At 34.6% G+C, this 17,500-nt stretch overlaps 1 protein-coding gene across 50 annotated transcripts in view; it reads left to right on the forward strand.

Annotated features, from left to right (window-relative positions):
- The window catches only part of LOC106870491 (fas apoptotic inhibitory molecule 1-like), a 172,289-nt gene that overhangs the window by 58,343 nt on the left and 96,446 nt on the right, over positions 1 to 17,500 (forward strand). For 27 of the 50 annotated variants that reach the window (XM_089366713.1, XM_089366714.1, XM_089366715.1 and 24 more), the window contains 2 exons: positions 4,243 to 4,266; positions 10,704 to 10,727. The exons of 6 other annotated variants lie outside the window; for them this stretch is intronic. In XM_089366713.1, coding sequence (XP_089222839.1) covers positions 4,243 to 4,266; positions 10,704 to 10,727 — 48 coding nt within the window. The remainder of the gene's footprint in view (positions 1 to 4,242; positions 4,267 to 10,703; positions 10,728 to 17,500) is intronic. 17 more of the 50 variants (XM_089366722.1, XM_089337466.1, XM_089337467.1 and 14 more) reach the window with 2 other exon arrangements.

The raw sequence follows: 17,500 nt of genomic DNA on the forward strand, positions 1-17,500 counted from the left end.
TAAGTGAGCTGGCTACACTTCTGGCAGAAGCCAATGCTCTCACTTGGCTTGCGGGGTCTTCTCACGTACTGCATATTTCCAAAGGTCCCGGTCAATAGTCATTGCCTCGGAGAGGCCTAAAGTTCGAAGGTTGTGCTTCACCACCACATCCCAGGTCTTCCTGGGCCTGTCGCTTCCATGGGTTCCCTCAACCACTAGGCTGTGGCACTTTTTCACACAGCTATCCTCATCCAATCTTGCCACATGACCATACCAGTGCAATCGTCTCTCTTGCACACCACAACTGGTGCTTCTTAGGTCTAACTTTTCTCTCAAGGTACTAACACTCTGTCGAGTATCCGCATTGACATTACACATCCATTGGACCATATTGGCTTCGTTTCTTGCAAGCTTACACATGTCTTCTGCAGTAATGGCCCATGTTTCACTGCCATGTAGCATGGCTGTTTGTACACAAGCGTCATACAGTCTGCCTTTCACTCTGAGAAAGAGGCCCTTTGTCACCTGCAGAGGTAGGAGGTCTTTGAACTTTGCTCAGGCTATTCTTATTCTAGCAGCTACACTTTCAGAGCACCCACCCCTGCTACTAACTTGGTCACCTAGGTAACAGAAGCTATCAACCACTTCTAGTTTCTCTCCCTGGATTGTGGCGGAAGTTGTTCTCTGCACATTTTCAGTGTTTATTGCTCCTGAGCATCTGCCACATACAAAAACTATCTTCCTAGTTAGCCTTCCTTTGATATTGCTGCAGCCCTTATGTGTCCATAGCTTACACTGGGTACATCTTATAGAGTTTCTACCTATTCCTTTTCTACAGATCGAGCAGGGCCATCTACCTGAAGGGATTTGTGGGTTGTCTGCCTTTCTATTTATTAGGACTTTGGTTTTAGCTAGGTTGACTCTGAGGCCCTTCGATTCTAATCCTTGCTTCCACACCTGAAACTTCTCTTCTAGTTCTGATAGTGACTCAGCAATTAGAGCAAGGTCATAAGTATAGAGAAGCTCCCAGGGGCAACCTGTCTTGAATTAACACAATATAAAATATATTAAAAAATATATTATTACTATGTAAATTGCATGCATTTTCCTTCTTTTATTTTATATATATATTATATGTACACATATATATATATATCATCATCATCATCATCATCATCATTTAACGTCCGCTTTCCATGCTAGCATGGGTTGGACGATCTGACTGAGGACTGGTGAAACCAGATGGCTACACCAGATTATATATATATATATATATATATATATATATATATATATATATACACACACACACATACATACATATGTATATATATATATATATATATATATATATATATATATATATATATATATATATATATATATATATATATATATATATATATATACACATATATATATATACATATAAATATATATACATATAAATATTTATATCATCATCCTCAGGGGGTTTCAAAAAATTTGATATCATTTGAGATGTATATTTCACAGAAACTACATAGGAAAAGCAAATGAAACTAAACAGGCTTAATGTTGAGCAACATAAGATTTATTCCTCCAAATTTGAATGAGAAATTCAAAGATGTGTAGCTTCCATGAATGATTTCACAAATGTTCAATATGTGCACCACCTGAGACATGGCACACGTTAAATCAGTAATCCAGCTCCTCCCAAACACACTGCAGCATGTCTTGAGTAAAAGTCTCCAGTGTGGCAATGATTCTCTGCTGAAGTTCCTCTAGGTTTGCAGGAAGAGAGGGGACATAGACCAGGTGCTTCACATAGCTCCAGAGAAAAAATTGCAAGGTGTCAGGTCAGGTGAACGTGGCAGTCATTTCAGCAGCACATTGTTTTCATCATCAGCACACTCTATCCCTCTCCCTCACAGATTGTCATTGAGATAGGCCTGCACAGTAAGCTTCCAGTGAGGTGGAACCCTGTTCTGTTGAAAAATGAAGTCTTCATCATTTGCAATGAGCTCATCCATTAGCGAGTTCTGAAGCATTTGCAGATAAACATCGTCGGACACATTTACCTCAAAGAAAAATGGACCATGACGATGCTTCTTGGAGATGGCGGAGAACACATTCACCTTTGGTGAGTCTCTCTCATGCTCAATTGTGGCATGAGGACTTTCTTCGCCCCAAATGCAAACATTATGCTTAGTGACTTCACCATTTGTATGAAATTTGGCCTCATCATTGAAAACAAGACGTTCCCTGAACTGGGTTTCATCAAGTTTCTCTTGCATATCAACACAGAATTGTTTGTGCTTTCGCTTGTCATCTGCCCTGATGGTCTGAACGGGCTGCAGCTTGTAGGGTTTCATAACTAGGTACTTCCTCAGGATGTGCCAAACTGGCATTGGAGGAATCTGAGTTTCCAGACTTGTTCTTCTTATGGACTTCTTGGAGCTTCGCAAAAGTTTTTGGCAAACCCTCTCAGCCATCTCTTCCAATGTAAGTGGTTGTCCAGATCCTCTTGCCCTGCACAGACAGCCTTCCTCTTTGAATTTTTTGTGCCATGTCCAAATCTGCATTGCTGTTGGTGACTTTTTAGAGAACTCTCTCACAAATGCATGCTGCAGTCTTGTTCAACTGTGTTCAAGCATACTCCAATATGCAAAACGCTGTTGCTCTTCCTGTGAATGCCATTTCTATACCTGAAAAGATAAACATATCAAACATTAAACGTAAAATTTTGACCTGTTTCTACACATGCTGTTAAAATTTAAAGTCATTTGAACAAGAACTGGCAAAGTTATTAGACTGCGAAATGATATCAAATTTTTTTTAACCACCCTCTGTGTGTGTGTGTGTGTGTGTATATATATATATATATATATATATATATATATATATATATATTTACATATATATACAACCCATGCTAGCATGGAAAGCGGACGTTAAACGATTAAACGATATATATCTACATATCTTTATACACACACACACACACACACATAAATAAATATAAAATACATCAAGTACAGGACGTCATCAATAAGTGAAAAATATGCAAACAAGTATAGGACAAAATACTAAAAAATATACAAGAACAGGACATCACCAACGAGTGAAAAATATGTAAACACACAATGAGAGACATGTATGAGGCAAAACACCAAAAGAAGTCTAACCCCTCCTCAGTTGTCAACTGTTAATATTACTCCCTATTTTGAGCTTTCAATGACAAGATAGGAAACCTTCATAAAACAGCAGGATCCACTGTTGTTTGTTTATTTGAAGCTCTAAATCTCCACAAATTTTATATTTTTAAAATTTCTGAATGCTGCTGTTTTATGAAGGTTTCCTATCTTGTCGTTGAAAGCTCGAAATAGGGAGTAATTAAAAGTCGACAACTGAAGAGGGGTTAGACTTTTTTTGGTATTTTGTCCTGTACTTGTCTCTTGTGTATTTGTGTATTTTTCACCCATTGGTGATGTCCTGTACTTGATATATTTTGTATTTATATATACATATATACATACATACAGATAAATATATATACGTATATATATATATATATATATATATATATATATATATATATATATATATATATTTACACACAGGCCGCAGTCAAATGACAAATAAATAAAAGAATATATATAAACATACAGATATATACGCATATGTATCACAATGGCAATTTGCTGATATCCCGTTTGTTCACTTTGCCCTGGAAATCTTTAAGAAAATTGCATAGAAAATCGTTAATATTTCATGGCAAAGAGCCTTTATTCTATCCTAAGGTAATAATATATGCTACAAAAATGCTAAAGCACTACATAGATAGAATTTTCAGAGAAAAGTGTGAAAATTACTAAGTTTGTGTTTGTTTGCATAAAAACTCATGTATTACCCACGTGTGGCAAAACCCTGTGAATAATCATATCAAGGATCGCCAGTTCCCTATTTACACAGTAAAATGTCTGATTCTCTTAGAGAATAAGTGGAGGCAAAAACATACGCATACAATTGTTTTGTCTTTTGGTTATTATGATCTGTCTAAAGCTGACAATTGAGGTAAGAACAACTTTGTTTACACTAACCAACACCTCATATGGCATTATTTTCTTATATATAAACAGAAACGTGTGTGACTTATATACTAGTGTACAGAAAAGCAGTAATTGAATAAGTAATGTATTATTTAGATAATTACTGAATTAACTACATGTGTATTTATATATAAATCTTTTTAGGCTCTGTTTTTTTAAATTAATTTTTCAGTCAACCAAAATTTTATGAAGAGCAGTAAGTTCAGTTTTTCTTTATATTTATGATCCCAAAACATATAAGTTTCTTCACATTAATATCCTTCGATTTAATCTGCAATTGATTGATTAGTTTCTTAATTCTTCTCTCTCCCTAGTGTCTCTTTCCTTATAGCACCCCACCACATTCTCTCTAGCACGAGCGTGCACACATACACACACATATACACATACACTCACTCACTCTCACTCTTTCTCTCTCACTCTGTCTGTCTCTCGCTCTTTCACTCTCTCTCTCTCCCTGTTGAACATGTGTGTATATGGGAATATGTCTATAGAAAGATTATAGATATATACTCAAAGTCACACAGATGTCTCTTTTCCATCTAGTATCCCCCCCCCACCTGTGCATGCATAGATCAATACAGCTTAGACCTCTCTTTCTTCCTGTCTCCCTACCTTTCCTTATCTCAATATTTCTCTAAATATATACAGGACGTAAAACAGGCTAAAGATGCCTTGGAGTTTGGTCAGTGCTGAACTGAAACTTTTATTGAGAGGGTATCAAATAGCCAAAGGAGACAAGAACTCAAGTGGGACAACAAGGATCAAAACCGTGATGTGACAGACATTCCCCTGGCCCTACTGATCCTCAAGGGAATATATCTGAAATAAAAACTAAATCCTGCCCAGGAAGAAGATACTAGCACTGATAGCCCTACCAGCAGCAATTCCAACACCAAACAAGACAAAAGAGCAAATATATATACATATATGTATATATATGTATATGTGTATATATATATGTATATGCGTGTGTGTGTGTATATATATATATATATATATAGGGCAGGTAAAATTCCCGACTCCGGGAACAAGTTCTCTTCAGCAGTCCTTGTCCATCATCATCGCTGCTATGTCCTGCATCTCCCAGAGACCAGTGTCTGTTCTTAGGGCATCAACATATGTCATCCTCAGTCTCCCTCTTCTAGTATGTCCATGTAGGGGCTCCCACAGGAGCACTGAGTGCAGTATCAACTCTGAATGATAGAGAGCATGTCCAGCTAACTTCAGTTTCCTCTGTGTTATTTTCGCATGGAACTCCTCTGCACTCACACTCTCCCCCCCCTCGGTTGGACTATAGGCTGAGCTGACTGTCAGCCTTGGGTTTCCATTGATGGTTGCCCCCAACGCTCGTGGGGAGACAGGTATGATTTCCCTCACTAAGGTGGTGCTCCAGCATGACCGCAGTCACATGACCAAAGCAAGTAAAACAATAAAAACTATACCATTTTAATCCTGAGCAACGCTGGGTATCTCTGCTAGTATATATATATATATATATATATATATATATATATATACATACATACATAAATGTATGTATGTGTATATATATATTTATATATATATATTTACATAAATGTATCTTAGATATCTTCACAACATCTCCAAGGAAATTAATAACATGGGTTACATACTTGTTCAATCAGATAAAATGGGAAACCGTTATAAACTTACTAGGAGCTACTATCTGGAACTGCTTAAAAAAGAAATTCAAAAAAACTATAGGATTACTGGTATGAATACACTCAGGAAAGCTAACCTTGAGGCTAAAGAAATTATGGAAATGTATGGATTACAGATGAAGACAGAACCATTGGATCCTAAGCAACCACAGTTTATTTTAAAAGACCACAAACAAAACTTTTATAATAACCCATCATTACGGCTTATCTGTCCTTCCAGCTCAGACATCGGTAGATAAATATATCCCTACATTAGTCAATAAATTAAAACTTAGTTTATGGTCTAATTCGTTTCAAGTCGTTGATTGGTTTACTTCTATTACTAATAAGGTTAACACTAAATTTATCCAGTTCGATATTTCTTGCTTTTATTCCTTCATAAACCCAATAGTACCTAATAAAGCACTTTGGCTTGCTCACAACAAAGCTGGTTTCACCAGAGAAGAGATTAAAGTTGTGTTGGCAGCCAGAAAATCTATCACAAAATTTGACAAAAAGCTGTGTGTCTGTAAGGATACACCCGACGAATTTGATGTCATGATGGGAAGTTCCGATTCAGCACAAATGACACAGATTTAGTTGGTGTATATAGTTTATGAAATGGCTGACCATTTCCCAGATATCAGTGGAGGTCTATATTGTGATGATTGTTTACTTTACCTCCAAAATGTTTCCAATCAAAACGTACAGAAGTTTAAGAATAGGTTAGTTAGGTTTTTCGGTAGAATGGGCTTAGACATAATTTTTGATGATGATGTAACTAAAGCCAACTTCTTAGATATTACACTTAATTTGCACAATAACTCGTACTTCTCATACCACAAACCATCCACCAATCTTAAGTATATATAGCCTATCCAGTAATCACGCTAGGACAATTACTACGAATTTAGTTTAAAATATTTCAGTTAGATTGTCAAACTATCTGCCAATGTTGACATTTTTAACGATAAAGCTGAATTTTATAACTCTGCCTTAGTTAAAGCAGGGTATAAAGAAAAAGTTACCTACATTAATTCTGTTCAATCTCATTCTACATCTACTAATCAAGACATGAAATCTAGTTGTAATAAGAAGAATGATTTTAATTTTGATATAGACACCAACACAAAACAGAGTCAATTTTTTTTTACAACATAAGGGAGACAACTGTTATTTAAGCCCATTTTTTCATTCTAAATGAAGCAGTTAGTAAGAACTTTCCAAAAAATTCTCACAGACTTAGAGTAGCATTTTCCAACACAAAAAATCTTTCCCAAATTATATCTTCTCATAATATCAACCTGTTAAATAAAAATTCATTTATTGAGAGTTCAACATTAATTTAGTTAATGCCAACCTTTCCCCTAATAATAATAACAACAAAATTTTGGTCTTTGAAGTCAACCCCAACAGAATTAGATTTATGTCTAATAATTCTAAGATTACAAATTCTATATATCAGTGTAAAATTACTTCCTGTATTGAAGTCTCTTTTTATATTGGTGCTTCTTCTTCTTGATTATCTAAAAGAATTTCCAATCATTATTCTACATTTAGGGATAGTAGTAAACACAGTAGCACAGGACTTAGTAAATTGATTTGGTATCTTAAAGATAATAATAAGAAATTTAATTTAGATTGGTTCATCCTGTCAATCTCTTTCCCTTACGACAAAGGTAAAAAATTCTGTAACATTTGTAATTCTGAACTGTTCCACATTCTCTTTCCTAAGAATCCACTTGTAAACACGATTCTAGAGCGTTCTTACCGATGTAAACATTGGCAGAAACACACCTTTAGCTCATATAGGTGATTTCTACCAATCTATATAGTTTGAGCATTTAGTTCTTCTTTCACTCTACTTCCAATAGAGATATCTATTTCCAAGCCTTTGAACATTTATTTAATACACATATCACTCTATATTTCTCCTTTATTAGTTCTCTCCTTATTGATTTCTTTACCCCTTCTCTTCACATGCGCTACCTTTGACGTTACATCTACTAACATTTTTTTTAAATACTTGATAGTCTTCTGTTCATCAATTACACAGTCATCACATTGTTAAAATGTCTTATTGTTGAGTTTGATTCTCTTTCTTTCCCTGATGAGAAGATTACATTATTTTACACCATTTATTCCTTTGGAATAATACCAATGTTGTCTTCGAAACATATGTCAGAAGTAAAAGAATTTGAATAACACCGTTTAACTCTATTTATTTATTTATACTATACAAACTACTGTACATTAACCTGGAGTTTCTGCCTTTGAACAGGTTGCTTCATCCTTGTTACTTGTGTGAATTTTGCTACCCTGGTAACTTTATTGAATTTTCCGTGATAACTGTAAACAAAGGAAAATTCACTCATCCATTTACATAAATGTATATATGTATGTATGTATGTGTGTATATATATATATATATATATATATATATATAAAATACAAAATGGGACAAGGATGCAAAACATCCAGACAGTTAGGTGACACAAAAAGGGACAACATAACATCCAGAAAGATGATACAAAGAAAACAAAGATGGTTCATTCAGAGTTTTCTTTCCTCAGTCGAGTTCTAGATTATCTTTGTGATTTCGGCTGGTTATAATCGAGATTGCTCCAATCTGGCCAGCCCCAAGGAAAACCTAAGCTAAGAGCATTAGATTCCTTGGAAGAAAGCAGCGAATGTATATGAAAACAAGGACAGAAAAAAAACCCGGAGTATGTTTTATATATATATATATATATATATAAATGCATGTATGTATCTCTCTCTCTCTCTCTCTCTCTCTCTCTCTCTCTCTCTCTCTCTCTCTTTCTCTCTCTCTCTCTCTCTTTCTCTCTCTCTCTCTCTCTCTCTCTCTCTCTATATATATATATATATATATATATATATATATATATATATATATATAAAGTGTAGTATATTGCCACTTAAGTGTGGCTGACCCCTAGGGGTGGATGTTACTGTTGCTTTTAGCCCCAGAAGGACATCTCCTCCAGCTGGCTTATCGACACACGACTGTGTCCTGTTTGCCAAGGGAAGTTATCCCTCTCACCACGATCTGCAGCACGAACGGATCCGGATTTCAGGGTTATTTCCCTTCGTCGGCGTTCGATAGCTGCTGACCTTGGTGAGAGAGACAAAAACCTGGCAATCTTATATCTACTTTTCCAGTGAAATTCTTCACTGATATCGAAAAGGTGAAAACAAGCAATGTTAATTCTCTAAATGAAGTATTAACAGTAACTACACGATAAAGTGTAGTATATTGCCACTTAAGTGTGGCTGACCCCTAGGGTTACTGTTAATACTTCATTTAGAGAATTAACATTGCTTGTTTTCACCTTTTCGATATCAGTGAAGAATTTCACTGGAAAAGTAGATATAAGATTGCCAGGTTTTTGTCTCTCTCACCAAGGTCAGCAGCTATCGAACGCCGACGAAGGGAAATAACCCTGAAATCCGGATCCGTTCGTGCTGCAGATCGTGGTGAGAGGGATAACTTCCCTTGGCAAACAGGACACAGTCGTGTGTCGATAAGCCAGCTGGAGGAGATGTCCTCCTGGGGCTAAAAGCAACAGTAACATCCACCCCTAGGGGTCAGCCACACTTAAGTGGCAATATACTACACTTTATCGTGCAGTTACTGTTAATACTTCATTTAGAGAATTAACATTGCTTATATATATATATATATATATATATATAATAATTTTTCCAGAGGATGTAGCAACCGTTACCAATATAGCATAAGAACTTACCTTAGGAGATCATTAACTAGATTCCTTAAGGGTCGTTCTCACAGTTTATATTTATATTATAAGGTTTTTAAACTTTTAAACTGTTAACATAGAGTGGTGAATAAATCGATATATCGAATTTGAAGTCTCTGTCTCTTTTGAATATGAAAATTTAAAAGTTTAAAAACCTTATAATATATATATATATATATATATATATATATATATATATATATATATATATATATATATATATATATATATATATAAATTTCATAAAGTATTATTACCATTATCAGAAAGAACAATAATAATAAAGTGGCCAGCAAGTTACCTACATAGGTAAAATATGCAAATAAATTAGTGTACTGGAATACCACTTGCTAGAAATAGGAGTTAATACTCCAAAGTCACAAATTTTTTACTATGAAGAAACATGGGGTAATGAAATGAATATTTTGGAAAATGGATGAATACAGTAAGCTTGGCTGACAATTCTTAAGTACTAACATACAAAATGTGAAATCAATTGATACCAAGATATCTGTTCTTGCTTTGTGGTTTATACAAGGTAAGGCCTATCTTTTTTATATTTGTTACATTCACCATGTATGTTTCTTAATACTGAGAAATTTTTGGCTTCAGAATGTTAACTCCTATTTCTAGCAAGTGGCATTCTGGCACCCTAATTTATTTGTGTGTGTATATATATATATATATATATACATATATATATCTCATCATAATCATCGTTTAACGTCCTTTTTCCATGCTGGCATGGGTTGGACAATTTGACTGAGGTCTGGAGAGCCAGCGGCTGCACCAGACTCCAGTCTGATCTAGCAATGTTTCTATGGCTGGATGCCCTTCCTAATGCCAACCACTCTGAGAGTGTAGTGGGTGCTTTTTAGGCGCCATTGGCACAGGAGCTAGTCAGGCAGGCCTGGCATATATATATATATATATATATATATATATATATATATATATAGCATACATATATGTATATATAGGCATGTGAATAATCAGACCAGAGATTGAAACTTCCCTGCTTACACAGAAAAAGATACAATTCTCTTATAGAATATGTGGAGGAAAAAAACATGTCCACAATTTTTGTCTTTTGGTTATTACAATCAGTCAAAGGATGACAATTGAGGTAAGAAAAACTTCCTTTACACTAACTCCTCATGCGGCATTATTTTCTTATGCATAAACAGATCTGTCGAAAGCCAACAATTGAGGTAAGAATGACTTTCTGTACACTATGCAACTCCTCACGCAGTAATATTTTCTCATATATTAACAGAAAGGTGTCTGACTTATATATCTAAATTTCCAGGAAAGTAGTATTTGAATAGGTAATTAATTATTTAATTAATTAATTAACTACACATGCCTTTATATATAAATCTTTTTTGGCTCTAAATGTTTTTAGTCTCTGCGCTTTAAATTAATTTTTCAATCAACTGAAAGGGAAGTAAATTCCATTTTTCTTTATATTTATGATCCCAAAATATATAAGTCTCTCCACAGTACATCCTTTGATTTAATCTGTCTCTCTTCTTGTAGCACCCACCCACACTCTCAAGCACACGTACATGTGCACACACACATAGCTACTTACACACTCCCTCTCTCTTACTCTCTTTTGCTCTCTCTCTCTTACTCTCTTTTGCTCTCTCTCTCTCTCTCTTTTGCTCTCTTTCTCTGCCTTGTTCTCTCTCTCTTTCTATGCTTATATACCTACCTGCTGCACATGTGTATATATATGGGAATATGTCTACCATTTGAGCGTGAAAAGACATTCGAGCGAGTTTGTTGCCAGTACCGCCGAACTGGCTCCTGTGCAGGTGACACGTAAAATACACCATTTTGAGCATGGCCATTGCCAGTACTGCCTGACTGGCCTTCGTGCCGGTGGCACATAAAAGCACCCACTACACTCTCAGAGTGGTTGGCGTTAGGAAGGGCATCCAGTTGTAGAAACTCTGCCAAATCAGATTGGAGCCTGGTGTAGCCATCTGGTTCACCAGGCCTCAGTCAAATCATTCAACCCATGCTAGCATGGAAAGCGGACGTTAAACGATGATGATGATGATGATGAAAAATTGATTGACTAATCTCTCAATTCTTCTCTCTTCCTTGTGTCTCTCCCAATAGTTCGTGTTTGTTCACATAAAAGCTCATATGTTACTCATGTGGCAAAACCCCATGAATAATCTGATCAACAATTGGCACTTCCCAACTTACACAGTAAAAAAATCCCATTTTCTTAGAGAATAAGTGAAGGAAAAGATGTATGTATACAATTGTTTTGTCTTCTGGTTATTATCATCTGTTGAAAGCCAGCAAGGTAGGCAAGAACGACTTTGTTTACACTGACCAACTCCTCATGCGACATTATATTCTTATATATAAGCAGAAAGGCTTCTGATGTATATACTAGATTTCCAAGGAAGCAGTAATTGAATACGGAATTAATTATTTAGTTAATTGATTAATTAACTACACATGTCTTTATATATAATTCTTTTTTTGGCTCTGAATCTTTTTTAGTCTCTGCACTTGAAATGAATTTTTCAATCAACTGAAATTTTACGAAAGGAAGTAAATTCTGTTTTTGTTTTTTATATTTATGATCCCAAAACATAAGTCTCTCCACACTTATACCCTTCGATATAAGCTGCGATTGATTGACTAATTTTTCAATTTCTCTCTCTCCCCTGTGTCTCTCTCCCTGTAGCACCCCCCAACGGTCTCTCTCTAGCACGCGTGCATGCACACGCACATACACACTCTCTCTCTTTCTCTCTTTCTCACTCTCTCTCTCTCTCTCTCTCTCTCTCTCTCTCTCTCTTTCACTCTTGCTGTATGGGAATATATCTATAGAAAGATTATAGTTATATGCTCAAAGTCATATCTGTGCACGCATAGATCAATACAACTTCTACTTCTCTTTCTTCCTGTCTCTCTGTCTCTCCTTATCTCAATATTTCTCTGAATATATACAGGGGAAACAGCAGGTTACACGTCTTGAAAGTAGGGCAGTGCTGAACTGAAACTTTTATTCAGAGGGTGGCAAATAGCTGAAGAAAACAATCCGAATAATATTATAATGGCAGCTCTAAAGTGCAATGGCTACATAAGCACTACATCTGAAAACACTTGACAATATCTTTGCACAAGAATTCAAGAAGGACAAAGATCAAGACCGTGATGAGAGTGGCAGACATTCTCCTGGCACTACAGATCAACAAGAGAACACATCTAAAAGGAAAACTAAAATTGAGAAACCTGCCAAGGAAGAAGACCCCAACACTGATGGCCTTACCATCAACATAAAACAAGACAAAAGAGCAAAAACACACACACACACACACACACAGGGTGCAGTGAATAAAATTGCCATGTAAATTACGCAAAAATGAAAATAACAGACATCTCATTTTAACAGATATGTTTACCAAAATTACACAAAGACATCTTGAAATTCTAAACAATAAATTTATTCAAAAAATTTGCCATTGGCTTCAACCACAGCCTCCAGACGACTTCAGAATCTCCTTCAACTCTTCTGGATGGTCTCCTTGTTTACTTTGGTGAATGCTGCCATAATCCTTGCTTTTGCTTCATCTTTGGTATTACATGGAGTCTTGTTGGTCTCTTGCTCAACCTTGCCCCACACATAATAATCAAGGGAGTTGCAATCTGGGGAGTTAGATATGCAGATTTTAGGGCTGATGTGGTCAGAGAAATTGACTGACAGCTATGACAGGGTTCTCCTGCTTGTGGGGCATGGTGCAGAGTCCTGTTGCCAGACATAGGATCTTCCAGCAGCCACCCTCTTAACTCAGGGCAGCACAACCTCCTCCAGGCACTTGATGTAGGCCTCTTGTTAAGTCTGAGGCTGTGTGGGAATATGAATGGTGGCATAACAGCGCCATCACTAGTGATCACTCCAAACACCATGATGTCGACTGGATGTTTGATTTTTATCACTTTTGGCATGAATGCCAAGCAGTACAGCATGTTGTTTCCACATGTCTGGCAAAGTTAATTGCGTCATGGTGCTGTTCTTCTCACAGACGGTGCCCAACTGAACCTACTATACTGTGTAGTTGAGAAAATCAAAAACAATGTGCATGCACGAAATTAGAAATATAAAATGGCAACAAATTACCCATTGCACCTTGTATACACACACACACACACACACACACACATATATACATATATATATATATGTATACACACACACACACATATTTATATATGTGTGTGTGTGTGTATATATATATTTTTATGTATCATCATCATCATTCAACGTCTGTTGTCCATGCTGGCATGGGTTGAACGGTTTGACCAAGGTCAGTAAGCTAAAAGTCTGCACCAGACTCCAGTTCGATTTGACATGGTTTTCTATGGCTGGATGCACTCCCTAATGATAATCACTCTGAGTGTGTAATGAGTGCTTTTACATGCCACTAGCATGGATGCCATTTGTGTGACACCAGTATCTGCCATGACTGCGATTTGGCTTGGCTTCAGTATATATATATATATATATATATATATATATATATATATATATATATATATATATATATATATATATATATATATATAAATATATATATAAATATATAAAAGGATAAAGAGAGCAATGGTAAGGTTGGAAATATATTTTATGGATAGAGTCTTACAGCTGTTTCTGGGAAGATCCAGTACTTCCCTTCATCGGAGACAGAAATAGTAAAGGAATCGATTATTATATCCATAGGCGGTGAGTTTTAGTATGAAGTGATAGTGAGTGTGATGTGCTGAAAAAAGAAAGAGAGAACAGTACTTGGAGTGTAGTTTCATTCCAGTAGTAAGTATCCGTGTAAAGTAATCCTTGTGGGAATAATCTGGAAATAGTTGCTGCAGCAAAGGCTGAGATAGCAGAGGTGAATATATGATCAAATTTGATCATGAAAGCCAGTTAATTTTAGGGTATGATTATAAAGTGGGGCATGTGTGTTAAAAATCTCCTCGTTTGATGATAGGTGAATCTTGGTCAATCATAGACGAAGCCCTACCATACAATACGATTACTGGTAGACGTTGAATGCGTATAAAAGAATCCTACATTATCCTTTGCATGTTTAATTCCACTGTTTTAGATAAGTTTTCTGACGCTATTCATTTGTGCAACCACTGATACTACTCAACTTTGATGGGACGATTTAAATTTGAACTCACTTAGCATTAATTTCTCTTGCACAACAATATATTGGCAATACAAATATAAATTTTCAGAAAGAAAGTAAGCAATCCAATTTTACTCTCATCAGCCCTCGTAAAAACTTCCATAATTTACATAGCTATATCTGCTCTTCTATAAAAGCATCCAATTTTCTCATACTTTTGTAAAGAACTGAACACATATCTAGAGTAAACATCATTTTTCCCTGATGAAGGGGGCATTCTCTGGAAATGAATTGTAAGATTCATCTATAATTTGAACGAATGAACTCCAGAAACGATCATTGGGATAGTTTATTTTCTTCTAACATGTAACCCAAAACTCTTTTTAATACCTATCACTTTCTCTATAACATATTTTAATTTTTTAAAAAACGTTTTTTATCAATATTCCATTATTTTTTTTATCTATATTCTATTATTATTATGTTTATATATCTATATGTCCATGTATATTCTTAGTATTCATATATTTTTATATCTCTCGTTGTCTGCCTGATTTGAACTTTTTCTATTGTATCCACTATACTTATCTAACGCCTCAGGTTTGACTTGAGCACTTCTATGCCATCTATGTGTTTTGAAAGAAAATTATAACTATATATATATATATATATATATATATATATATATATATATATATGTGTGTGTGTGTGTGTGTGTATATATACAAAGTATGGCAGTTTAGTTCACAGGTAATCTAAACAATTAAGTACGACTTAATGTTTGTTATTCTCTTTAACAATTACATATATAGATATATATGTACGTACATGTGTATGTATAGAGTGTTTGAATTGGTGCACAGTTATTGTATATTGAGAAAAAGGACGTATTTAGAATTTTGGATAATTCTTTATTAGCACTTGCCTTCATTTATCAAACTTGTCAAGAGAAAATCAAGATGGTAAGAACAGAATGATTCATTGTTCATTTATATGAATTGGATGTTTTTTTTTGCTTTGTTTAGAAGAGGAAAGAAATATTTTTGTTTTTTTGGGGGAAAAGGGGGAAGAGAAAGAAAAGCAAAAGGGGAGAAAAATAAACAGAGAGAGAGAGGTTTCAGGACAACCAAGGAGAAAAAAAATAATAAAGGACGGGGAAAGGATAGATAGATAGAGAGGTATGTATTAGGTAGGTAGGTAGGTAGATAGATAGATAGATAGATAGATAGACAGACACATAGGCAGAGAGAGATAGATAGAGGAGGAGGGAGGGTGATGTTTCTTTTGAATTTGATGTGGTCAACCCATTGAAATTTCATTACAAAGCAATTTTCTTTTTCATTTTTTTCCTTTCTTTTCTTCATTCATTTCCCATTGTATACTTATAAACATATTTGTAAATAAACACATTTTCTCACAAGGGCTGGTTACCAGTCAAATATAGGAAATGGAAAGATAAGAAAAGATGGCATGGTGTGGTCATCACTGAAAAATAAAAAGAGTTCAAAGTTCAGAGTCCTATGAAAATGTACATTCCTTTATACTTGTATAATCAACTCCCATATTCTGTGCAATTCCATGTTTTGCACGAACAAATATTAAATATTAGCACAACATTCATAAATTAGGAAATTAAAATCAGAATATAAAAAAATAATTTGCGTTCAATACTGTTTATAATTCAATCTATTCTCTATGTTCATTTAATCAAACATCGTAAATGAGTTTTGTAATGACATGTATATTGTATATTTAGCGGGAAGCCACTTCGTAGGATATAAATTATATAACAAAGCAGGGCTTGCTTAAATATATGTTTGAGTATCTTTCATCATTTTGCAGGATTTCTTTTTCTTTTTCTTGCATGCTTGGATAAGATAATTCAAAAGAGATCTTTTTCATGAATTACTTTGCCAAGTAGCTACATTAGATACATTTCCTAATCAGTGGTAAAATGGTTCTAGTATTCTTTCTTGGGTATATTTAAGTTCCATAACAACAAAAACAGTTGTCAAAATCTGAATGCTATATATATATATATATAAAAGATGGAAAAGAAAATGGAGATTGGGAAGTTAATAATTGTATATTATCAACAACAAATTAATCATCATAACCTCTAATTGAAGTAATATATATATATATATATATATATATATATAATCATTTTACCACTTTATTGTCAAAATCCCAATGTTATATATATATGAATGATCAATATTTTTTTAATGATGAATGTTACTGCTGTTTCTGAATGTGGCTCCAGTGTTAATAATTTGATACTCAGCTCTATAAATGATCATATATGTATATATATGTACAATGGAAAATGCAAGAATAGAAAATAAAGAAGTAAAAAGAAAAATGCTTTGTAATGAAATTTCAATGGGTTGACCAAATCAAATTGAAAAGAAACCTCTCTTTCTCCCTCTCTTTTTCTCTCTCTCTATTTATCTGTGTCTATCTATCTATCCTTTCCCCATCCTTTATTATTTTTTTCCTCTTTCTTGATTGTCCTAAAACCTCTTTCTCTGTCTATTTTTCTCACCCTTTTTGTTTTTCTTTCTCTCTTTCCTCCCCACCCCAAAAAAACCCCCAAATATTTTTCTCATCTAATCAAAGTAAAAAAAAGATTTGATTCAACAAAACATTTTGTTTTCACCATTTTGATTTTGTCTTGACAAGTTCAATAAATGAACGAAAGCACTAATACAGAATTATTCAAAATTCTGACTCCCTCTTTCTCAATATATATATATATATATATATATATATATATATATATACACAGATACATATTGAGAAAATTGCGTAGAAAATCATTA

Source organism: Octopus bimaculoides, chromosome 19 (assembly GCF_046866305.1).
Source record: "Octopus bimaculoides isolate indiv1 chromosome 19, ASM4686630v1, whole genome shotgun sequence".
NCBI classification, from domain to species: Eukaryota; Metazoa; Mollusca; class Cephalopoda; order Octopoda; family Octopodidae; genus Octopus; species Octopus bimaculoides.